Raw genomic sequence first — 25,362 nt, forward strand, 5'->3', positions numbered from 1 at the left:
GGTGTCCCTGGGTTAGCTTCACTTCCTGCCTTGTCCTGTGATTGTCTGATTGTGTCCAATCACCTGCACCTCCCTCGTGTATTTAAGCCCTGTGTGTCTGATGTCATTGTCTACGTTACCTGCGGTGGTTTGTGCACGTCTGCCTGTTTTGGACTTATTAAAAACACTTATTTGAAAGTCCTGCATTTGAGTCCTCCCTTCCGGTACCTGCAGCGCCCGTTGTGACACTTCTGATCGGCTAAGGAAGCTATCGATCATTTCATGCAAATCTCAAAATTCAAAGATTCTTTTTTCCGTTGTATTGATTGCCCTCATTATAATAAGTAATATATAAAGTGATTTGACACATCAGAACACCCATAGGTTCCCTTTTATTCTCAAAAAGAATTGTCCGGATAGACAAAGTAGTTACACTTTTTATCATGGGTATGCCATTTTTGGAGCAGAACCAAAAACACCCTCAGGGAGCAACGACCTGCAGCCACTCGACTGCCTGAAGCCAGTTCGTATCTGTATCTACTATAGGAGGAGGGGACGAAGAATATCTATTCAAAAGTAAAGTCAAATTTACTATTTTTCTACTTCAATTACGTGCACTACAGAAGGAGGACTTGCAGACAGACGATGACCGCCTGGGTTGCGATATCGGGCATTTTAATCGTCCTTTTTCAAGTGAGATTTCCTAACGTTTTTTTATGAATAACACACCTCTTCCAACTGTTTCTGTTGTTCTTTTGTGTGATTTAGAGAATGAAAGAAACTTACTTTCCTTTCTTGTGTACATCTCGTTCAACACGAGGGGTTATTAAAAAACTATTTCTGACTATACATTCTGCGGTTCGGCATTGAGCAGTTTTTTGTGTTTTATTTCAGTAATGTGAATTTGTAGTAGTAACCACTTGCCAAAAACTGCACTTGCCAATGCTCTGCAGAGTTCAGGTGTTGGGCCTGTTGATAACGCTCATGAATTACGAACGGCATAAGTAATGATACCGATCAGGTAATTCAGTCTTACAAATGCTTTATGCTTATGATGTTGGCAGAATGAATTCCAATCTAATGTGTTTCGATGGTAGAAAAGTCATCTTTAGATGGGATTGCTTACAAAGACATTTCTTTTTTGTTCACATTTCCTTTAACAATTTTGCTGATCATTTGGGCAAATCGTTGCTTTTTCGGATGTTATCTTTCTATGGATGAGTTCATAGGGGTTTCGATCCTAGAACAGGTTTGAAAATAAACTGCCTTTTTACTTCAGACTGCCAAATATACTGATTCAAGCTTTCAAATGTAAATTTGCTAATACATCTCTGTTTTGCATTCAGGTATCACATCCAGGCTGAAAAGGTTACTCTGTAGCCTTCTCATAGGACGTTTCCATACATCCTCGTTATGATTAAATAAGGCTGTTTTCCTCTTTTAGGCCTCCGCTTTAGTGCCAACTGAGAAGCCAACATGTGTAGCTGGATTCCAGTCGGATATGTTGATTTACCAGGTGGTCAGGAAGCACCTGAGGACGGGCACGAGACTAGGAAAAGGTAGGTTCAATCTAATCACTCTCAATTGCAATGCTGACCTGGAGGGAATGACACTAATTTCCAATGTTCAGTATTATGAAATATGGATCACTTTCAGGAACACAAAAGTTCATTTGAGCTATGAAGGCAGACAAAATTAAAGTGACAGACTTATTTCTTGAGCTCTTCTTCGAAAGATTAGCTGCTTGCATAGTTCTCATTCCCAAAAAACCTGAGGTCTCGGGTTGCACTCACTCCGCAACTCCTGTAATGCACTTACCTGCAGGCCCAAACAATGTATACAAGCCAGTTTTACAGGCTTTGTTTTATCCAACAATCACAAAAAGGAGCACTACATCGTACTACATGGCTATACTTCAACTATTTGAATGCAGCAACACTTTAATTAAAATGTGCAAACACAAAATTCAATGTAATTGATCCAGCGGATTAAGACAGTATCAGCTAGGTATCTGTGCATCCCTCTTTGTAAAAGCAGCTGAATAATTAAGTTTAGTTGATATACTTATCAGTGCATTTGAATTGTTGTAAGTTTCTAAGTTTTCTCAAAATGTTCTGCATTTGTAATGTTAATCATTTCCTCTTTCAAATTGCAGTGGGCTTCTCTGACTGCACGGACCGCAGAGCCTTTCCTTTCCACAGCGATGACAGCCATTTCACAGTGCAGGCAGACGGCATGTTGAAGGTCAGACATCAAGAGCCTCAACTGTACAGTGTCTAACTTTTCAATTCAATTCAATTCATTTTATTTTTTATAGCCCAACATCACAAATTACAAATTTGCCTCAGAGGGCTTTACAGTTTGTACAACATCCTCTGTCACGAAACCCTCACATCAGCACAGGAAAAAAAATGAAAAAACCCTTCGATGGGGAAAAAAGGGAAGAAACCTTAGTGAGAACGTCAGAGGAGGGATCCCTCTCCCGGGATGGACAGACTGCAATGGATGTCATGTGTACAGAATCAACAATGTAAAAGATGTACAATACATTCAATTCCTCTAACAGAAATTATACAAATAGTTGCAAGTAGCAGAACAAGTGTACGGCAGGACCACTGCAGGGACAACCACCATCAGGTCGAACTACCATCCACAGAGGCTTCTGTGGGGAGGGAGAGCAGAAAGATGTTGGTCTATGATGACAGTAATATGAATCATATTTAAAGTAATGATGATGGCAGCAGCAGGTGTCAGCAGAGCCATGCCAGGAGTCAGAACCAGCGTCCGCACGAAACTATGATCCACGGAGACCTGCTAGGCGAGAAAGCACAAAGAACTCCCGGGAAGAAGCTGAATTAGTGATGTACATTAATAAAACATGGAGGATTGTGGAAGGAGAGAGTGAGAGTGTGAGTGTGAGAGAGGAGCTCGGTGTGTAATAATTGATTTGTGACAGATTTCTCTTAGCGAGGATGGGAAGATTAGAGATATGTCTGTAGTTAGCCAACACCTCTGAAGAAGGAGTAGGTTTCTTAAGAGGCGGTTTAATTACTCTCACCTTGCTTCTAAAATCCGTCCAATGTTTTGTGATTATCTGAAAATGCATATTCTCTGCTACCGTTCAGCTGGTTCCAAGCAATAACTAAATGCTTTGACTTGATTTAGGTAAAGTATGATCAAATAACTTGTAGACAAGTGACTCCTACGTTTGTTCTTTGGGTCCTCCTGAAATGCAGCACAGATGCTGTTTAAGATCTTCAACACTTTCTTCAGAGGTTTGATGTTGTCATGTGGAGATGCTTTAACTCAAATCTATTAGCAGCTGATGACCTTTGCTGATGGGCATTTCTCCCCTGCTGCCCCCTCTAGGTGAAAAGGCCGACTGATATTCATCGCCATCGGGAATTCACTATCCATTCCTGGGACTCACAAGGTCACAGAATAAGTGTTCCTGTCCGGGTAGTGCACCATGGGCATCGCCACGGGAAACACCACCATACAGTTGAGCGTCACCATGGAGAACGCAAACACCACAACCATCCGCACCACCACACCACAGAGGTACACAACGGCATGTGCCACATGCACCAAATTGGTGTTTTATCAAGGCTCTGGAACTATTGACATTATGAGAGGCAGCTTTGCCAGTGAAAAGGCTCATGCAGAGACCAGTTTTTCCTATGGAACACTGCCCCTCTGTGGCTGTGTATGAATGGCCCAGGCTTACTGGATTCATTCTGTTAGCATCTGTCTCTTTCGTGGCAATGCTGTGGTACAAACATTAGGAGTGTGGTTACAATTGGCCAAATGTATGTTTTACTCCAATCTATTGGTTTATGCTTCTTTGCACATTCTCTCCAGCATCCTGTCAGCGATCCATCTAGCACTGCGCTGCTCTGTCTCATTTCGTCACCTGCATCCTCATGAGGACCCAGCCGGTCCACATGGGCTGGTTCCTCCAACAACCGCTTAGACTTAACCAAGCGGTCCCTGAAATGACAGTCTGGCCTACGGGGGGCTTCCTGCTTGCTCATTAGCTTTTTCTCTGCTGCTCCTGATGCCTAGCAACCTGCTGTATAAAAGTCTTGTAACCCGAAAAACTTAATGAAATGCAGATAGAGAAGTTAATCTTATTTCATTTAATTTATGAAGAAAAGGTTCTCCTGCAGCAGAGAAAGTAATCTATAAAACCGTCACAAGCTCGGTCAGATATTATTCCTCTTCAAAAGTGTGAAGCTTAAGGCATTAAACAGTTAACTGCGGGCGGATGCGAGCTACCGTTAACGTCGCAGCGGTATCATGAGCTGCTCGTTGTGTTTTTGCTATTAATGTGTGTTGGTTCATTAATGTACCGCCCTGCCGACTCACCTCTCCTTCCTACATTCTTAAAATAATCATGTAATGCATGCTGAGCCACAAAGGATGAAAGCGATGTGTGCTCCAAATTGCAGACCGGAACACATTTGAAGAAGTCGATGGTACCGTTTAGAACTGTAATGTTAACTGTAGAAAACTACAGGGTTTCAACCATTCACTCGTACCCGGATATGCACACTCACACGTCCTAGACGCAAACTCCCTCAAAGGGTTAAAGGCAGCAGGTCCTCGTCTTAGAGTTGATGTGTTCATGTTGTAGTTCTCCACCTTATCAAAAACCCATCAATGTCTAGGGTCGATCTCACTAACGGGCTACAAATGTCCTTTTTTTTTTCTTCCAGAATGCAACCGATCATCAAGTGCCCGTTTTGCATTTTCCCAAGTCTGTTGAAGGTCTGAGGAGGAGGAAGAGAGACTGGGTTATTCCTCCATTAAGCGTTTCAGAGAATGACAGAGGACCCTACCCCTTAAAAGTAGCTCAAGTAAGAGGAACCTAAACCCCTTTGGATTCGACACTAAACTCTGTTCTGATTAATTGTTTACCTCGGTTTTTTGTTTCCTATTTACAGTACATTTTACATATGGTCTGCATCTCTCCACTCTCTATAGTATAAATATTTAATTAACTTGATTAGTTAATTACCTGCTTTTCTTAAAATGTTAAACTGTTTGGCAATACTGTCACTAATGTAATGGTCAGTGAGCATAGTATGACTCTGGTGTGTTTCTTCCAGATCCGTTCTAGTGAAGATAAAATAAAGAAAATCTTCTACAGCATCACTGGTCCAGGAGCTAGTGAGGATCCTATTGGCCTTTTTGCCATGGACAGAGTCACTGGTAATCTGTATATCACACAACCACTGGATAGAGAAGTGCCAGCAGCTTACATTGTAAGCACCCTCTTATGTTAGTTGACTTGTCTACATCAGGCAAGGAGGCATATGCACACACTTTGTACTCCTTTTCCTTCTGAATGTATTATGTTAGTATCTTCATCAACGTCGACACATGTACCGCAGTCTACTCCAACCTCAAAGTAAAGATTTCCAGAAATTCTGCTTGTCTCTCCCCTCCAGTGTTGCCAACTCCTCAGCAAGGAAAGTCGCTATTTGCTGTCGCTAAATTACATCACCACTAAATTGGCTTAATTGTAATGGACGCTTGGGTTTGGAAAGTCACCAGACTAGTGAGGAAGTTGGCAACACTAATCCCTTTGTGTAGTTTTTGGCATGTAGGGGAGAGCGGGGCATGTTGTCTCACGGGTAAGTTGTCACACTCGTCATAACTCCAACACTAGAGGGGCTATCTCAAAAATCAAATAGCCACTTTGTGTGACTTCTTCTTCTATAGTCAACTTCTAGTTCACATGTGGTCAAGGTCACTCTAATCTGAGGTTAGCACAATTTTCTTATTTTTCTGCTTAAAAGTAAAAAAATTGCACTTTACATTTTATGCAATACAACATTGTTATATATGAATGTTAAAAATAATGATTTTGCACAAAATAGAGGAGACATTTTCGAGTCTTTTGATACCTTAGCTAAAGTAGTATGTTAAGCTAACCTTGAGATGTAGCCAACATTAACACACATGTCAGTTTGGGGCAAGTTGTCTCACTGACTTTGGGGCAAGTCGTCACATGTGACAATTTGCCCCTGTACAAATAAACACATTGAACATTCTCAAAAAAATGTGATATTAGGCTAATTTATTTGTAATTGCTATAATGTTTTTGAAGGAAGGTAGTAAGGAGCAAAGGAACCTAACCCTAAGCCAGCAAAGGAAGAAAACAACGCAAATCAGCAATTCTTACTGACACGCCAGTGAAGCAGCAACTAGAAATAGAAAAGAATAAGGATCACTCTCTCAAAAAGCAGTTCCAAAAGAAAGGGAAGCAACAGGGGCAGTCAAAATCTGGACCTACAAAGAACAAGGCAGATAAAAAAAAAAGAAAAAACCAAGAGTCATCATCAGATGACGAAGAGTGCTTCTGCCTCATCTGTGTTGAGCCATTTTCTAACAGTCGTCCAAAGGAGACCTGGGTGAAATGTGTTAAATGCAACAATTGGGCATGTGCTGATTGTACCTCCGGCCAGGCAATTTATGTGTGCCAGAATTGTGACTCTGAAGATGAGTCTGATTAGTCAGATATAGGGAATCTATTTTGTTCAGAGGTTAGGTTAATCAAGTTATCTCCAGCAAAGTTAAGTGGTGCATTGTTTGGATTTGAATAATTGTTTTTCCAGATTCTCCAGGGACAATAGTTTATGTTTCTAGTTCTGGTTTGAAATAAAATAAAATAAAATAAAAAAAATCTATATTCACAGTTAAGTAGTTGTGCTCATTTTTAGATAATCTATTGTGACAACATACCCCCCCGATGGGGCAAGTTGTCTCAAGTGCACTCTCTCTATTCTACAGTATACAACTCTATAATCAGATAAGATATGAAAATGTTATGAATACAACATATGTGCCCAAGACTTCCTTCTTTCATTTGGTATGACATTTATACCATTGTGTTGTATGGTGCTCAGTAAATGTTAGACAGTGTGAAAAGTGTGACAACATGCCCCGCTCTCCCCTATGTCATGCAATATATCCTCGTCGTCCAATATGTAATACACTTTAATAATAACTCATCCAAAATCGTCACATTTGATCACATCGTAAACACAATCATTAACTAATTTTTAGTCTTTTTAGGTTTTTTAGCATCCTTCGCCCAGGCTGAACCAAACATTATGGATGTCATGTGTAGAGTATTTAATGACTTTAAGATATGAAATGCATTCAATTTATTAGATATTTTAATATAATGCAATAACAAATAACTAATAACACATATTATCAGAGGTGGGATCAAGTCACTGTTAGGCAAGTCACAAGCAAGTCTCAAGTCATTGCCCTCGAGTCCCGAGTCAAGTCGAGTCAAAGACGAAGCAAGTCCCAAGTCGAGTCACAAGTCACAGCCAACAAGTCTCAAGTCGAGTCACAAGTCGTACCATTTTAATTTCGAGTCATTTCGAGTCATTTTATTATAGTGGGGACGGGGAACCCTGGGTGATAGTGCGCTGCCTCACAGACCTAGACTACGAAGGGAAGGGTAATGGTGGATCGACTGTGACTGTGTTATAGTACTGTAACGCTCACCCCAATGCTGCAGCGTAAATAAGGAGGCGATGACTGGCTTGCAACTCCGCTGCATTTATTTATATAAAACAACTCAACTTCGGTCACTGTTGGCCGTCACCACGCCGAACGAACACTTCCGCATACACGGCCCCCCAAAACTCGGGTTGTCTCGCGTAACTACAGCTGGTAACAGAGCATAACGTGAACACATGCAACATCTGCCCAACTGATTAACTAATAACTTTAACTCAGCTCATTTCATTACACTACTTTAAAACGGACGTTGACATAATGTTGGCGAGGATTTCCATCGGAGTCTGAATCCGGGTTCAAAAATCCCGATTTTTGTAACCATGAACGAGCTGTCTCGTTGATACGGTCAAATGGACTGCAGTGATTGGATGTCGTGTAGGCAGCGCGCGCTCTCTGCATACAGGTGGCGCACATTTTTTTGACAGATGCAAATAAACAGAGCGGCGCGGCCGTGTGAAAATGTTATCCCCCAGTTTTCATGGGAAGTAGCAAGTCTTCTCGAGTCAAAAGGCTCGAGTCCAAGTCAAGTCACGAGTCATCGGTATTCAAGTCCAAGTCGAGTTGCAAGTCTTTGTACGTTTTGTCGAGTCGAGTCTCAAGTCATCAAATTCATGACTCGAGTCTGACTCGAGTCCAAGTCACATGACTCGAGTCCACACCTCTGCATATTATAATTTCTGCCGCTCAGCGTGCTTTTCTGCTTCAAAAACGTTGGCAGTCTGCTCAAACTCATCCAGAAGAAACCCCAGTTCCTGGGGGACTGACCCCAATCCTTGCTGATGAAAAAATATATTCGGGTGCCTTTTCACCACCTGTATGGTAATTTGGAGGGAAATCAGTGGCACATGTTTGTTGTGCCACCTTTTTGCATTGGAAACGTATAATGGAGCATCTAAATGGATTATTATTCATCATACAGTTTCATAATGCAAATGTTTGTTCTATTCAGTTTCAAGCACACGCTATGGCAGATGGTGCAAGAACTGCTGAAGCACCTATGGACATTATTGTGAATATAATTGACCAGAATGACAACAAACCATTTTTTGCTCAAAACACCTTCCTGGGAGAAGTTGCTGAGGCCTCACAAATTGGTACGAAGATGTCTGTTAATGTTGTGTTTTTTTTCTTGTCCTTACAAGACCAGATTTAAACTAGTGTTTTACCCAGCTTTCATGTTTGAGACTTGAATCCAGAACCGGCTACAACACTTAAATATTACAGTGGTGTTTCCATTAACAAAAGGGACTTTTTCTTATGTGACCTGTGAACCCACAAAATATTGTGTCTGCTAGGAATGACAATTATATACTTTAACTTTCCTCAGCTCTAAGCATCCTATAGCTGAAGAAATACTCAGACTCTTACAGAAATCTGCACAATAATTGTTCCGTCTCTATTTCATAATAGTTGTAGTCAGAATTTTGAAAGCCTTGCCCGAGCCCCCTTATGAATGCAATGTACTTAATTCTGACATGACTTCTGACCTCCAGGTTTCGAGGTGATTCAGGTTGTGGCCACAGATCTTGACGCGCCAAATAATGACAACTCCAATGTCCGCTATCGTATTTTGAGCCAGGATCCAACTTTGCCTTCAGACCATCTGTTTGTCGTCAACCCGATCACTGGAGTCATCAGAGTCAACGCTCGCGGGCTCAACCGAGAGGTTTGCCTTCTAATAGTCTGTCTCCTGACTGTCTTTCATGTTGTCTCTGGTGCCCACTGAGAACATGGTTTGTTTACGTTGTAAATAGTTCAATAGTAAATGTGTTAGATTGAACCTACTGATTGAGCTCTCACATGGCTGATCATTGGAACTGTCAGGCTATATAGCCGAATGCTGGACGGGTACGGTTGGAAAGATTAAATGATGCAAATCAGGAAATGCACGGATCTGCCGAAGAAATTACTTGATTGGTACTAAATCACATTGGCTATCGTAGGCGGGAAAAAAACAAATAATAAGCAGCAGTAAACATGCTGAAGAAACTGTACGCCTTGTTATTGGAACATTTTCCCAATGGTGCAGTCAATGCCGGGTGATTTCATGTTTGTAAAGCCATCACACGAGCCAGAGCTGAAAGGACTATCATTTAGCTACTTTGCCTTTAATAGATTGTGCTCCAACGGAATTTGTAAAAGGACATAAAAATGTTTATGTCATTGTGTCTCTTCTGACAGAAATACCCAAAGTACACTGTGGTGGTTCAAGCAGCAGACATGAAGGGAGAAGGGTCGACTGGGGATACAAAAGTCATCCTCACGGTCACTGATAGCAACGACAATGCTCCGGTCTTTACTCAGCCTTCAGTAAGTACAACATGATTCGGACTGGCGGTTTATAGATTTACAATTCACTCAACATGGCCCCAAGTGAGATGAGGTACAGTCTTGGTTCAGAAACCGGGACTAGTCAAAGCAGATCTGTCATGTTTTGGGCTTGTTTTAGTTGACCATCTTTGCAGTTCTGTTTTTAACTCTGTCCTTTCTTCCTAGTATGAGGCATCTGTTGAAGAAAATAAAATCGACGCTCATGTCATTACATTGTCAGTCACGGATGGAGATGAGCCTTTTTCCCCCGCCTGGAATGCCAGGTTCACAATTGTCGGTGGTGATCCTGGAGGACTTTTTACTGTGAAAACAACAGAAAGTAACAAACAACAAGGAATCATTTCTACTGCCAAGGTTAGGAAATGAACCAAAAATTCTCAAATAAGCTGCAATTTTAACATTATAAATCATTTTCAGCAACAATATATCAGTTTATTAGATGCCAAGGTGATGGAATCTGAGAGCACAGTGTGTGAATTATTTGCCTGATGAATCGTTCTGTGCTTTTCCTTTCATCCAGCCTCTTGACTTTGAGAGAAGCACCAAGCACACTCTTTTGGTTGCAGTGGAGAATGAGGTTATTTTTGCTACTCCACTGCCCACTGCTACAGCCACAGTGGTGGTGACTGTGCTGGACGTCAATGAGGCTCCAATCTTTAATCCAATAGAGAAGAAAGTGTCAACGCGTGAGGACCTCGTGGCGGGCAGTGATGTCGTGCAGTACACTGCTTCTGACCCAGACACTGCACGCAAACAGAAAGTCATGTAAGATCAAGCTCGAATTGTTATTTTCAACATGAAATCAGACACAGTTATCTCTGGCAAATGGAAAAACAAGCTGAGGTTTATAGATTTACAATTCACTCAACATGGCCCCAAGTGAGATGAGGTACAGTCTTGGCTCAGAAACCGGGACTAGTCAAAATCAGATCTGTCATGTTTTGGGCTTGTTTTAGTTGACCATCTTTGCAGTTCTGCTTTTAACTCTGTCCTTTCTTCCTAGTATGAGGCATCGGTTGCAGTGGAGAATGAGGTTCCTTTTGCTACTCCACTGCCCACTGCCACAGTCACCAGTGGTGGTGATTCTGCTGGATGTCAATGAGGCTCCAATCTTTAATCCAACATAGAAGCAAGTGTCAAGACTTTAAGCAGATCTGTCAGGTTTTAGTTGACCATTTTTCTAATAATTTCTTTCCTGTGCCGATGTGAGGGTTTCGGGACAGAGGATGTTGCATGTGGACTGTAAAGCCCTCTGAGGCAAATTTGTAATTTGCGATTTTGGGATTGCTAACAGTGTTATGGGACCGTCCCATAACACTGTTAGCAATCCAATTTAGAAAGCGTGGTAACGTGTGCATTTTGCTGATGACTAATGAAGCAAAATTATGTTTCCTTTAAAAAAGTGCTTCTTTTGATATGGTTTCCTTTTTTCTGGCTGATATTGTCTCATATGGACCCTCAACATTTTCATTAATAAATAAATAATCAAGTACTCATCAAATAAAATGTTTTTCATTCTTTTCTTCCTCCTACTTAAACTGGTAATAATAATAGTAACCATGATCATAATTGTCAAAACATTATTCAATTAAGAACTTATTTCACTTTGAAATACATGATAGTGTCGTTTTTTTAATGATTGCATTTTTATATTATTGTATATAAAAACAGCAGTGACTAGGGCTCGGCGCTGCAACACCCGAACATCACTTCTGTTCCCGTTACAAGCGACAAAGGTAAATAAATCCAATAAACATTGACACACTGCTAAAAGAGCATCATTAAAACATGAAACGATAAGAAAACCACTGCTTCAAAAATCCGACATACCTGTAAATTTCGCTCTAAACAGGCACCCATCTGCACATGGCGAGTGCTGCACCAATGCCGTGGGAGCCCTACAACAAGCCCCCCTCTAACTCTACTGGGGCAAAAACTTACATTTAAAGGGCACCTGGTCACACCTGTTAGAAATCGCCAATTAAGGTGGTGTGGCCAAACTCTACCCATCACATCTTGATGCACTTATTTATTTGTTGTGTGGTTTGTGGTCAGGAATATTTGTTTTGTTTGTGGGGTAGGAACTATGTTTACGTGGTTAGTTTCGGGGGGGACATGTTTTAGTGTCACAGAGCCAAGAAGTTTGTGAAGGCCGTTTCTCAATACCTAAGACGGCGAGAACGGACTCGCGTTCCCGCGAGAATAGACTAGGGAGTCCTGACTCGCAGGTTCGGGAGAACGGAGAACGGTCATTTCCGCAGTTGGAACAGCAGCTGACTTGATGACGTCACCACGTCAGCTGGTCTTGCTAATACGTTTTTATTTTAGTTTTTGACTTAAACATTTTACTATTCAGTCAGAAAATTACATTACGTTACTTTAAAAAAGTAGTATTTATAAACTTCGACATAAAGTTGTGTTTATTTTCCTCTGTCGTTGTTGCCTGTTGCTGAGGTGAAATGCATTCTGGGATATATGTCTCTCACAAGAACAGACGAGCCTGCTTCGATGCATGCCCGGTAAAATGGGCGGGGCGAGCCACATCCGGGTATTATGACCGTTCTCGGCCAGATGCGGACTTGAGAATTGGAACAGTACTCGGGCTGCGACTGATGACGTTTCACGAGTCCACGAGAACAAAAGTCCACACAAGAACGCATATTGAGAAACGGCCGAAGTCTTAAGTAACGGTAAAATCATTTTAAGGTAGCTCTCGTAGTAGTAGTAGTTCCTGAAATAAAGTCTTCTCATTCCCTCTTGGATGTGTGCAGCCAGTGAGGTACATTTTGTTTAAGGTCTTGTTATATCTGTTCAATACGTTCGGTCGACATGTGTTTTTAGTTCGAGGGTGGATGCCAACGTAGACAAGTGGAATAAATCCATCAGTACGATTCGTGGTTTCGTGTGTTTCCTGGAGGGAGTGATAGACGCTATCTCACTGACTGCGTCAGCCAATCGCTTTACAGAGAAACCGCGAAGAGCGGCTCTCCCATACTCCTGGGCCGGGTTCCTATTCCTTAGCACAGAGCGCGTCGGAAGGAGCAGTCGATGGCTCCATGGCGTCTGTCATCCGCACGCTCTAGGACGCCTGCAGTTGGACACGCAGCTGCCAGAGCACCCGTTGGCGAGTGCTTTCCCGCCCCTGCTACGTTTTCCGTTCCTCCCTCAGACGAATAACTGAGAGAACTGCATGCGTGCTGGAGGGACACCACTGCTCTGTCCCGTCATACATCAGACGGACGAGCCCTGGCATATTGTATTTGTATAAACAAGAAAGAAAGGTGGCAAAGTGCTTGTTTGTGTCGCTGTGGTTTTACTCATGTTATTGCTTGCTTCACTTTCATTTAATCTAAGTATTGATATGTGATTTGGTAATCAGCTACCTAAAGAGAGCCCATGGAACCCCCCAAGGAGACTAGAGGGAACTCGTTTTGACATTTTGTTTATTTTGTTGTGTTGCTGTGTTCATTCTTGGTCTTCTATATTTGATGTTTTACGTTTGCTTGCTAAACAACCTAAGACTTGGTCTAACAAAAAATTGAATGTTATCGGTGATTAAAGAATAGAGTGGAATGTAATGGTAAACTATGTTATAACATAGTCTTATGCTAAAAGAGTGATTACTGTCGGTATTGAAGTGATGTGCAAAGGCAGAAAGATTCAAGATTTCCACATGCAGCTGTGTCTGAAGAAGGGAGGCCAAGTCAACTTAATCCTCCATAATTTATTATTATAGTAGCGGGACGCGTGTGCGTATATGTCCGTATATGCGCACACGCGTCCCAGCGCACATACATCCGCCCCGCCGGCGGAGTGCTTCCGGCCCGCCGCAGTACGGCAAAGTCGAGTGTTGGCACAATCACTTTTATGTCGAGGCGACGGGTGTTGTCGGCAGCTGCTGAATGTAACTAATAAAGTAACTTAATCTAACTTTGTTACTTTAAAAACCAAGTAATCTTTAAAGTAACTAAGTTACTTTTTAAAGGAGTAATCAGTAGTCAGTTATCAGACCCAATGTCCTCCTTTGTGAAGCCACAGCTAATGCAATGTAATGTAATACAATAGCCCTGAATTAAACGTTCACCTCAGTAATGTTTTGTTTCTTCCATCCAATATAAAATAAATATTAGATATACACCTGTCAGTGTAATCCAGTAAAGTTCAGCAGCATTACAAGCTACAGCTGCTCCTCTGCATCTGCTTTAAACTCTACAACAACAACAACTCTGATGTGATCCATGAGATAATTTGTCTGATTATATATATATATATGTATATATATATATATATATATATATATATATATATATATATATATATATATAGTTTTAAGTTTTAAATAAAGATTAAACAAAAGCTTAATAATAGTAACATACTTACAAAATGCTTAACAATACACACAGGAGTTTTACAAAATACAATCAAGCAGTTCATAATAAATAAGATAACATCTGTCAGATATATAAATAAGCCAGCTGGTAAAAGTGAGTTTTTAAAAAGAGATTTAAAAGAGGACATAGAGTCTGCCTGTCTCAACCTGCACGGAAGGGAGTTCCACAGTTTAGGAGCCCTGGCCGCAAAGGCCCGATCATCTTTAGTGACCAATCGAGTGCTTGGGACAGTTAATAAGGCCCCGCCTGAAGATCTCAGGCAGCCCTCTGGGTCATACGGGCTCAAAAGCTCACAGGTAGCAAGTGCAGAGCAGCAAGGACTGGTGTAATGTGGTTGCTTCTCTTTGTATGGGATAAATTATACTTTTAAAATGTTTTCATCTTATTGCTGCACTACGTTGTCGTTATCAAACTGTCTTTTGTCATGCACCAACTGCCAAGTCAATTTCCATGTATGTCTAACATATAATGGCAATAAACATTTCCTGATTCCTGAAAGCCTGGCAGCAGCGTTCTGTATCATTTGTAGCCTCTGAATGTTTCGCCGGCTAATGCCGGAATAGAGTGCATATTAAAACTTATAAGCAAGATTAGCTGATGTGGTGACGTCCTCAAGTCAGCTGCTGTTCCAATGTTCTCCGTTCTCCCATACCCATGAGTCAGGACCCCAAATCTATTCTCGCGGCAGCGCACGTCTATGAGGGGCCGTTTAGCACTTAACTACTGAGACACTCTCACACACACTACTGAGACACTCTCACACACACTATTGAGACACTCTCATACACACTATTGAGACACTCTCACACACACTACTGAGACACTCTCACACACACTATTGAGACACTCTCATTAGAGATTTCTGACGTCGGAACCCAGATCGTCAGAACCCAGATCGTCTAAGCGGTTCGCCAAGAGGCTCCCATTGAGGGTGGGGTACTGTTAGGAACCCGATCTGCATATCTGTTGTTCCCTATCAGGGAACTCGAGCTGTGTAAAGACACTGTGGGAACGCCCCTGCGTGACCGCGTCCTGAAGCACGTGTGAAATCTAACCAATGGCGAGCTGGTACGTCATAGCGGGGACGCCGGACCAGGGCGCTATAAAGGGACCCGAAGGACAGGACCATTCATCTCTGTGCCTTCATCTAGTGCGTGTGAAGTTTTCCACTTAGATATGAATGGCTGAGCGGTTTGTCCAGTGTGTTCCCCCTTGCACCCGATTTATTACGGGCAGAGACTCGCACGACCTGTGCATTGTCTGCTTAGGCATGGAGCACGCCCAGCTAGCCCTTGAGGGGGCTAGCTGTGCAGACTGTGAGCATTTGCCGTGGCAATCTCGCGTCTCTCGTCGAGCTCTCTTCAATGAGGACGGCTCGACGAGGCGTGCTCCCCGAGCCCCGGTTGCCTTCCTGGGGATCACAAATGGATCTTACGGAGGATTCCGGGACGGCTGACGCCTTTTCCTGGCCCTTCACCATGGGATCCAGGCGCTCGTTTCCGGAGGCGGAGGCACGCTCCGCGGCTTCCTCCACCCCGGACGAGACGCCGCTCTCACGTTTTTCCGGCTCCGAGGAGCTGGACGTGGTGAGCGTAGAGGCAGCAGAGGCTGACGCCGAGGCGACTCATTCCCCCACTGCCGCAAAAGAATTGCTGGAGGTCCTCACCCGAGCAGCTGACAGATTATCAGCTGGCCGGCGGGTGAGCAGCAGCCGTCTGCTCCAGGTAGACTGCAGAAGCGGTTTTTACCTTCCCGCAGAGTTCCTCCACGCCGGTGCCTGCCATTCTTCCCAGACGTCCACACTGAGGTGTCGGCGTCCTGGAGTAGGCCAGTGTCTGCTCGCGTGTACAACCCGCATACAGCATTGCCGCATACAGCATTGCCCCGGCCGTCGACGAGCTCTCACCACCTGGTGCAGCAGGAGAGCGTTGCGCTGCGCGCACCCCCCCGTCATGGCCGGGCCGCAGCACGGCACGCTCGGACGAGGTTCTCTCGCGGCCGGACTGGTCTGAGGACCGCCGCCGCGGAGAGGACTTCGTCCAATAGGCCCTGACACCGTAAGGGTCCGGGAGTCGGTCCGTTGTTCCCGCCGCCGCTTCGGGGCACGACCGGGTCCAGCGAGCGTGAGCCCGAGGGCCGCTCGCCCCCTCTAAGGAGGGTGCCGGCTCTACTACATCAGCGCTTCCCTGCCAGTACACTGTTACAGGGCGCGGTGTCTGTAGACCCGGAACTTCCAGAGACCGGCCCCGAGGGGCCGGAGCCCCTGAGAATTTTTTTGGGTGAGTGGCGAGCCCTCCCCAACGTATCTCAATGGGTCCTGCACACAATCAATGTCGGCTACGCCATCCAATTTAGATGGCGGCCGCCTCGATTTCGGGGCGTACTACCCACGGTGGTAGACCCCCAGCAGGCTCTGGTGTTGGAACAAGAAGTACAGACCCTGCTGCAGAAGGGAGCCGTAGAACGGGTTCTCCCCCCAGACAGAGAGTCAGGCTACTATAGCCGGTACTTCATCGTTCCAAAGAAGGATGGTGCGTTGCGTCCGATTCTGGATCTCCGCCGTTTGAACCGCGCTGTTGCGAAAAATGCTTACTCTCAAACAGATCGCGGCACAAATCAGGTCCGACGACACGGTGGATCTCCAGGACGCTTACTTTCATATTCCCATCCTCCCTCGACACAGGAAGTTCCCGAGGTTCGCTTTTGGGGATAAAGCTTACCAATACAAGGTCCTTCCTTTTGGCCTAGCCCTCTCGCCCCGTACGTTCACAAAATGCGTGGATGCAGCTCTGGCGCCATTGCGTCTCCAGGGCATCCGTACTTTGAACTACTTGGACGACTGGTTGATTTTAGCGCCCTCTGAGCGCCTGGCGGCCCAACACCGTGATGTTGTGCTCGCTCATATCAACCGTCTGGGGCTGAGACTCAACACCAGGAAAAGCGTGCTGTCCCCAGCACGTAGGACCACTTTCCTGGGTGTAATTTGGGATTCGACCACGATGCAGGCACACCTGTCTCCCGCTCGGGTAGTTTCGATCCTCTCTGCTGTTCAGCAGCCTAGGCTAGGCCAGCCACTCACTGTGAAACAGTTTCAGAGACTGTTAGGTCTCCTGGCAGCGGCATCTAATGTGATCCCCCGCGGCCTGTTACACTTTAGACCGTTGCAGTGGTGGCTCAAAACCAAGGGATTCTCCCCAAGCGGGAACCAGCACCGCCCGATCAAGGTCACTCGGCGCTGCCTCAGGGCCTTGGTCATATGGAGGCACCCTGGGTTTCTAGGCCAAGGGCCCGTTTTAGGGGCGATCTGTCGCCAGGTCATCCTCGCGACAGACGCTTCCCTCACGGGCTGGGGTGCGATCATGAGTGGTCACTCAGCCTCGGGGCTGTGGCAGCATCATATCCGGTCCTGGCACATAAACCAGCTGGAAATGCTGGCGGTTTTTCAGGCGCTGAAACACTTCCGCCCAGCCCTGACGGACCAACATGTGCTTGTCCGGACAGACAACACATCAGTGGTTTCTTATATCAACCATCAGGGAGGTCTGCGCTCTCGGCCGCTGAACAAGCTAGCCCGCCAGATCCTCCTGTGGTCCGTGGGGGAACACCGCTCGCTAAGAGCGGCTTTTATCCCAGGCGTCTTGAACCAAGGGGCAGACACCCTGTCGAGGCAGGGGCCGAGGCCTGGGGACTGGAGACTCCACCCAGAGGCGGTGGAGTTCCTTTGGGGTCACTTCGGCCGCGCCGATGTGGACCTATTTGCCTCTGCAGAGACAACTCATTGTCCTCGGTGGTTCTCCCTCACGCACCCCGCCCCTCTCGGCTTGGATGCTTTGGGACAGGCATGGCCAAAAAGCATGCGCTTGTACGCTTTCCCCCCGGTTGCTCTGCTCCCAGGGGTTCTGGATAGGGTCCGTCAGGACGGAGTCAGCCTACTGTTAGTAGCCCCGTTCTGGCCGGCCCGAGTATGGTTTGCGGACCTAATATCGCTTCTCGCATCAGGTCGGACCTGCTGTCTCAGGCGTCGGGGTCCATAGTTCACCCCCGCCCGGAGCTTTGGAAGCTATGGGCGTGGCCCTTGAGGGGGCCCGCCCTTTAAGGTCCGGTCTCTCGACTGAGGTCGTAGAGACCACCTCCTACTCCAGAGCCCCGCCACTAGGAGGCCATATGCCGGTAGATGGTGCCACCTGCTGTAGAAACAACTGCGGACCCAGTTAACTGCCCGGGGGTTTCAGTACTGGAGGTCCTGCTATGTTTCAACAGGTCTTCCCGTCTGTCTTTGGGGCATCTCTCTTCCTTTGTGGCACCTGGTCCTCCGTTGAGAGAGAGGGCCTGACGTCGGACCAGGCGTATAACAGAGCCGCAGCAAGTGAATGGTTATTGCCATGACACTTGCTTATGAATCGGCCGGTCAGCCCGCATCTTGGCTGTCCGGGCCCATTCTACTTGGGGTATGGCGGCTGCAGAAGCCCTCCTGTCGGGGACCTTACCCTCGCCTTGAGCACAGGTGCTCTCGTCGAGTGTGCGTTTTTGAAAAACTTCACACCACGGTCACCTGCTCGTATGGTGAGTGGGTATAAATGTTCCCACAGCGTCTTTACGCAGCTCGAGTTCCCTGATAGGGAACGTCTCTCGGTTACGTATGTAACCTTCGTTCCCTGAAGGGAACGAGGGCTGCGTAAAGCGTTCTGCCATACTCCCGGCCTGCCCGTGGCACTCAATTTGGCCTTTCAGAGATGAATGGTCCTGCCCTTCGGGTCCCTTTATAGCGCCCTGGTCCGGCGTCCCCGCTATGACGTACCAGCTTGCCATTGGTTAGATTTCACACGTGCCTTATGACGCGATCACGCAGGGGCGTTCCCGCAGCGTCTTTACGCAGCGTCTCGTTCCCTTCAGGGAACGAAGGTTACGTACGTAACCGAGAGACGTTTTTTGCTCTGTCTGTTTTTTCCATATAGTTTCCACCTCTGTGCCCCACCTTCAGCCCCGCCCCTCTCTTGAGAGCTCAGCTGTGGCTCATTGCAGTGATCACCCCAAAAACGCATGGGGTCCTGCAGAGCCACGTAGTACCACGGAGTACACGGCGGTACGAGACTCTAGATTGTGGTGTCGGACCTCGGGCTTCCACACCAGAACCATGCCCCATCTCGGACTACAAGAAGTCGGTGGAGTTGCCCTCCCGACCCCTGTTGAGCCTGAGGAGCACTTTGTTTTACCTTTTGAAAGATCTGCTTCCTGTTTTTGTTCACCTCCTTGGCACAGCGCAAAATAAAAGTATTGGCTGGACATAGTGCTGTTGTGTGCGTGCTTTTGGGTCCACCGACTACACACTCTAATACGCCTTCCTTCATATGCCTTGAAGTCTGGGCTCGCCCGTCCAAGTCTATAAATATTACCATATTCAAGGGACGGAATGTAATTTTAGGACGTTTTCAGGTCAGAAATTAGGTGTTTAAGCAAAATTACTGCAGTCGGTTTGTCAACATTTAACCATCGTAAAAAATTCCATGGAGGATGTCGGAGATGTGAGGTGTAGTTAACGGGACCACCTGATGCCCCCAGCACCGGGCGGTCAGCCTCATCTCACGCCGCAGACAGCAGCCTGTTCTCGGCCAGACTTCTGTGAAATGCTCCGCTTTGATCCACTTTTCCGTAGCGGTTATACATACGATAGTATAACTAGGATGAGTGTTCATAACTTTTAATCTGAGACTGGTGTTTGTTTGATGTGATAAATCATCATTAAACATGAATCAAAATAATCTCAATGTAAACCTAAATTACAACATGGAAAATGGCACTAACACTCCGTATACGGCTGGAAAGTAGCAGATAATACAGCAATGATATGAAAACAGAAACAACCATCTTGAAACACAGATGAATGTATCCTTAAAAGCAATGAAAGGGTGTTTACGGTTGTTGTCTAAGCTTTAGATGTGCATCTACAATCCAATATGCTGATTCCTTACCAAGTAGGGCATGTCCACAAAGTGGGGGTACTGCTGAAAAACCTCAGCCACGGTTGGCTACTTGCTTGTGATCCAGAGTCTTCAGTTGATGAAGGTTTTGTCCATGCCCATTTTGATGGATGCAATGTTCTCAGGAGATGTTCTCATCCTTTGGTAGAGTTTATCCACTCCTTGGCCCTTTCTCAATACCTAAGACAGCGAGGACGGACTTGTATGAGGGACCGTTTAGGACTTAACTACTGAGACACTCTCACACACACTATTGAGACACTCATGCCATCTCACTAGTGTGCGTGAGAGCATCTATCTATACAACGTGAGAGCATTTCACTATACAATATGAGAGCATCTCACTATACAATGTGAAAGAATCTCAATATACAGTGTGAGAGAATCTCAGTTACACTGGAAGGCATCTCAGTTACACCGGAAGGCGGAAGCAAAGAGTGCTGATTTTGAACAGCGCAATGCGCCAATCATACGCACTTCCTTCATATGCCTTGAAGTCCGGGCTCGCCCGTCCAAGTTTATAAATACTACCATATTCAAGGGGCGGAATGTCAATTATGATTACGCTATGATTACAAAATTGTAGATTTAGAAGTGTGCGGTCTGACAGAGAACAAGTACATAAGCCTGCCAGATGTTTATACCCAAACAGACATACCTGTAACGAAGGACAATGTTCCTCTTGAAAAGGACTTGGAAAGATGGCCGTATCTGCAGAAAGAAGTGCAGCTACCACAGATCGATGCGGGTGTTGAGATGCTAATCGGAATGAATGCTCACTCTGCGACGAAGCCGCGGAAGATAATCAAAGCAAAGACAATGGGCCTTATGCGGTGAAGACGACCCTCGGTTGGGTAGTTAATGGTCCTCTCAAGAAAGGCGACGATTACCACAATTCAAGCCACTACAGTCAAAGGGCTTCAGTCAACAGAATCTCAGTCAGCGGTGTGGACAGCATGCTACTGCAGCAATACAATCACGACTTTCCGGAACAAGCCTGTGAAGAGAAGTCGGAAATATCGCGAGAAGACGTTCAGTTCATGATGTCTGTGACTGAGACAATCAAGAAAGTCAATGGGCACTACAGCATTAGGATGCCTCTCAGAAACAAAAATGTGGTGATGCCAAGCAACAAATGTGTTGCTGAGCATCGAGCATCAAACCTGAAAAGGAAACTCGCCAAAAACTCCAGCTTTCATGACGACTACAAGACCTTCATGTCGGACCTGCTGAACAAAGGCTACGCAGTGGAAGTTCCTGAAGACGAGCGCAACCGCAACGACGGCAGAGTATGGTACATTCCCCATCACGGCGTGGCCCATCCACAAAAGGGAAAGCTGCGGGTTGTTTTCGATTGTGCCGCTTTGTTTCAAGGGAAGTTACTGAACGATAAACTGTTGCAGGGTCCAGACCTAACTAATAGTCTGGTTGGAGTCCTGACGAGGTTTTGACACAAACACATCGCACTCATGAACATCGCACTTTGAAGCGATGTACCATCAAGTAAGAGTCCCCGGAGAGGACTCCGATCTTCTACGATTCCTTTGGTGGCCACAGGGGGATCTGAGCCAGCCTCTGCACAAGTACAAGATGGTGGTCCACCTGTTCGGGTCCAAGTCAAGCCCAGGCTGTGCCACCTACGCCATTATTCCACCTTCAAAATATGTCAATATAATTTTGCCTGCAGTATATAGTATATAGTGTAGCAAGGTAGTCTTCAGTATTTTTTATAGTTACATTTTAGGGGACCCCCCAAGAGTCCTAAGTCATTTCGAACCCTGCCATGGAGTGGACTGGTGCATAGAATCAGATTCCTTCAAGTTCTGGATCCACGTGAAGAACATGCCCATAACAAGACGGGGAATCCTCTCGGTCGTAAGCTCAATATATGACCCCCTTGGATTCCTGTCGCCGTTCATTCTTCTCGCGAAAACCCTTGTCCAGAGTGTCTGTCGAATTAAGCTTACCTGGGACAAAGAGATTCCAAAAGATGTGGCGAACAGGTGGTTCGCTTGGCTGTTCGCCAGCTTTTCTGTCAGGAGGTGTGTCAAGCCTGAGGGATTCGGGCCAGTAACGTCAGCACAACTGCACCATTTTTCCGACGCTAGCGAGAAGGGCTACGGCGTCGTCACTTACCTCCGCATCCAGAACAGCCATGGTCGAGTCCATTGCTCATTTATTCTCGGAAAATCCAGAGTGACGCCACTTAAACCAGTTACAGTCCCACGCCTTGAGCTCACCGCGGCTACCGTTGCGGTGAAAATGGATAAACTCATGAAGTGAGAGCTTTGGATGGACCTCAAAGAGTCCGTGCTATGGACAGATAGCACCACCGTTCTTCGATACATCGACAACGACGGTGCTCGTTTTAAAACCTTCGTGGCAAACAGAGTGTCGATAATCAGAGAGAACACAAGGCCAGCACAGTGGAAGAATGTCAACATGGCTTCTAACTCCGCTGACCACGCTTCAAGAGGAATGAAGGCAGAGCACTTCCTGAAGTGTCGGAGCTGGATTGAAGGTCCTGAATTCCTAGCCAAGAGTGAGTCTCACTGGCCGGTCTTATCAGAGTTCTCAAGAGAGATAAGTGAAGACGACGCTGAGGTGAAGCGTACGGCCAGCGTGAACATCATCAAGACCATCGATTCAAGCACAGACCCTCCATTCAAGCTGACTCACCACTACTCCGACTGGCACAGTCTGAAGAAGGCGGTCCCCTGGATGTTGAGGTTGAAGGAGCTGCTTCGAACTCTGTGCAGAACAAGGAAGACGTTTGAGTCTCAAGCCCAGTCTTCAGAAAGTCAAGATGTGAAAATCAAAACAGTTGAGAATCACATGCAGAAACGAAGACCAACACCTTGGAGAGACCCATAAACAAGTTGTGTCTCCTGCTTGAGATGGAAGAATCTCATGGGCAATGAAGGACATTATTACTTAGACTTTGTTATTTTCTATAATTGTCTTATAGTTTCACCTGAATGTACAGGCTGTTCATGTTGTATTAGACCTAGTAAAGGAGTACAGATGGGGATTTGGATGCAGAACATGTCTATTTAGTTAGTATGTAATTGTCATTCCCATAATGAGCAATTAGGGGCCGGAAATGTTAGTGCCATTTTCCATGTTGAAATTTAGTTTTACATTGAGATTATTTTTATTCATGTTTAATGATGATTTATTACATCATAAGTATAATTACGCTATGATTACATAATTGTATCTATAATTTGCATGTTAATACATGTTAAGTGTACATGCTTTGCTTGATACATAGGAGCTACGCGAGTGAGCGCACCTACTTATGACGTAAGGAACCCGTGCTTTGACGAAGGAAGAAACCCTGTGTAATGTTATACTGAGCAGATTTTTCAGTAAAGCGAACGGAACAAACACGCTGTTTTCTACCGTTGTTCAACTCATAAACACGCATAGACTCGTTCTTTCCGTTTTGGAGCGGTTAAATGAAAGGAAGCAACTGCCGAATGTAAGAAGGGAACTTTAGCCGCTACACAGAGTTTGGTAAAATGTTCCCCGGGAAGGAAGACCTTTTCCTTCGGAAATGGAAAGGACATGTTGTTCCAAAACTACTGAAAGTGGCGACATTTGAAAATGACCCACATGTCTGGTGAGGAGGTTGATGGTTATGTTATGCTAGTTATGTTCCATGCATATTGGATACAGTCAACGTGTTCTTTTTATTTGGTGGTAACTAGGGCCTATGCCATGTTTGATCATAACTGTTATAGTGTGCACACGGATCCAAATGCAACACACAGGACAACTGAGAATTATTTGCTTAATCCACACAGGGGGGGGGTTATTCTCTCCAGCAGGAAAAGCCACAGCTACGCGCGGCGTATTCTCCATTTCTGCATCAGAATTCAGTTGCAAATCTGTGATCGATATCGTGGTCTACTTAAGACAGCTGTGGACGTGCACTGATCCCAGATATGTGCTCCTGGATTGATTTAGCGACTCCTTCTCAGCGCGACTCGGCAAACGTGCAACCGATTAAGCCGCGATAAGCAGGTCATACTAAGTCAAGCGGAGCTTTATCACTTAGCCCCGATTTCTTTATTCTACTTTTGCAGAAAAGTAGACTTTTTTTGTGCAATACCCCCCTGGGGACACAGAAACAAAAACACAAGCAACATGCCAAAACAATAACATGAGGAGAGAGCATGGGGGAAAACAGAGGGAAAAAACACCAGGGGGGTATTGCACAAAAGTAGAATGGCAGCTGATTTAACACACGAGGCTGCAGGATTAATCTTAGCCTGGCTCTTAGCCTGGTCTGGAGCAGGCTAGCTTCAAAGAATAAATCACCATGGTTACTTGGCCGGGTTTAATTCAACCTGCTTTTGTGCAACCAAGTCGGAGCTAAATTCCTCCAGGATAACCTGGATAGCCCGACTTAATCCCTTATTCGGGTTTCGTGCAATAGCCCTCAGGGTTAGACAAAAATCCTCACAATAACAGTGTCTGAGGGATATCCAGGGGGATTCTTCGTAACCCTATTTTAAATAAAATCAGAAAATCAGCCTTATTTAAGTGTGATTTAAAATATGTTTAAAGGTCTAATTCCACCACCACAACCATGTCTCATCTTTTTCTATTGTGATAATTTGGTGATAATTTTAGTGTCTGAGATGGCATCAGTAATCATATATAGTATACCCCATTACTTTTTTTGTTCTGCTTAGAGTTACTTTGCTTCAGAACCCTTCAGATGCTCACACACCATTGGCCTCTTACTGTCTCTGGGAGGGCTAAGGGATGGGCCAAATGCAGTGTGAAATTGGCCCTTTCGTACATCTAGACAGACATTTGTGTACTATGATATAAATAAACTCACTATTTGATATATTTGTGCTTTCCCAGACTGGAACAAGCCTTCTAGAGGGATCTCCTGAGGAAACAGTGGGAGTCCACCAGCCCAAGCTTGTGAGTTTAGGGCACCCCAGAACTACAGCTCAGTATGTGATCGGTGCAAAGAAGGACAATGTCAGCATCCCCCTTCAAGACGAAAGTTTGACTGGCGCCATTGACAAGATGTTTAAACTTTTCTGGGTTTGCAACATGGCGTATCCTGCCCAACTCAAATCCGTCTATAGTTTCTTTGAGTGTTTATGACATGC

At 45.2% G+C, this 25,362-nt stretch overlaps 1 protein-coding gene across 1 annotated transcript in view; it reads left to right on the top strand.

Moving 5' to 3' along the window:
• The first annotated feature begins 494 nt into the window (after positions 1-494).
• Positions 495-25,362, top strand: part of cdh31 (cadherin 31) — a 50,116-nt gene continuing 25,248 nt past the window's right edge. The window contains exons 1-8 of the mRNA XM_062566553.1: positions 495-672; positions 1,424-1,538; positions 2,135-2,223; positions 3,349-3,540; positions 4,698-4,838; positions 5,091-5,246; positions 8,474-8,618; positions 9,018-9,190. Coding sequence (XP_062422537.1) covers positions 625-672; positions 1,424-1,538; positions 2,135-2,223; positions 3,349-3,540; positions 4,698-4,838; positions 5,091-5,246; positions 8,474-8,618; positions 9,018-9,190 — 1,059 coding nt within the window. The 5' untranslated portion in view covers positions 495-624. The remainder of the gene's footprint in view (positions 673-1,423; positions 1,539-2,134; positions 2,224-3,348; positions 3,541-4,697; positions 4,839-5,090; positions 5,247-8,473; positions 8,619-9,017; positions 9,191-25,362) is intronic.

This window comes from Pungitius pungitius, chromosome 13 (genome assembly GCF_949316345.1).
Source record: "Pungitius pungitius chromosome 13, fPunPun2.1, whole genome shotgun sequence".
Taxonomy (NCBI): domain Eukaryota; kingdom Metazoa; phylum Chordata; class Actinopteri; order Perciformes; family Gasterosteidae; genus Pungitius; species Pungitius pungitius.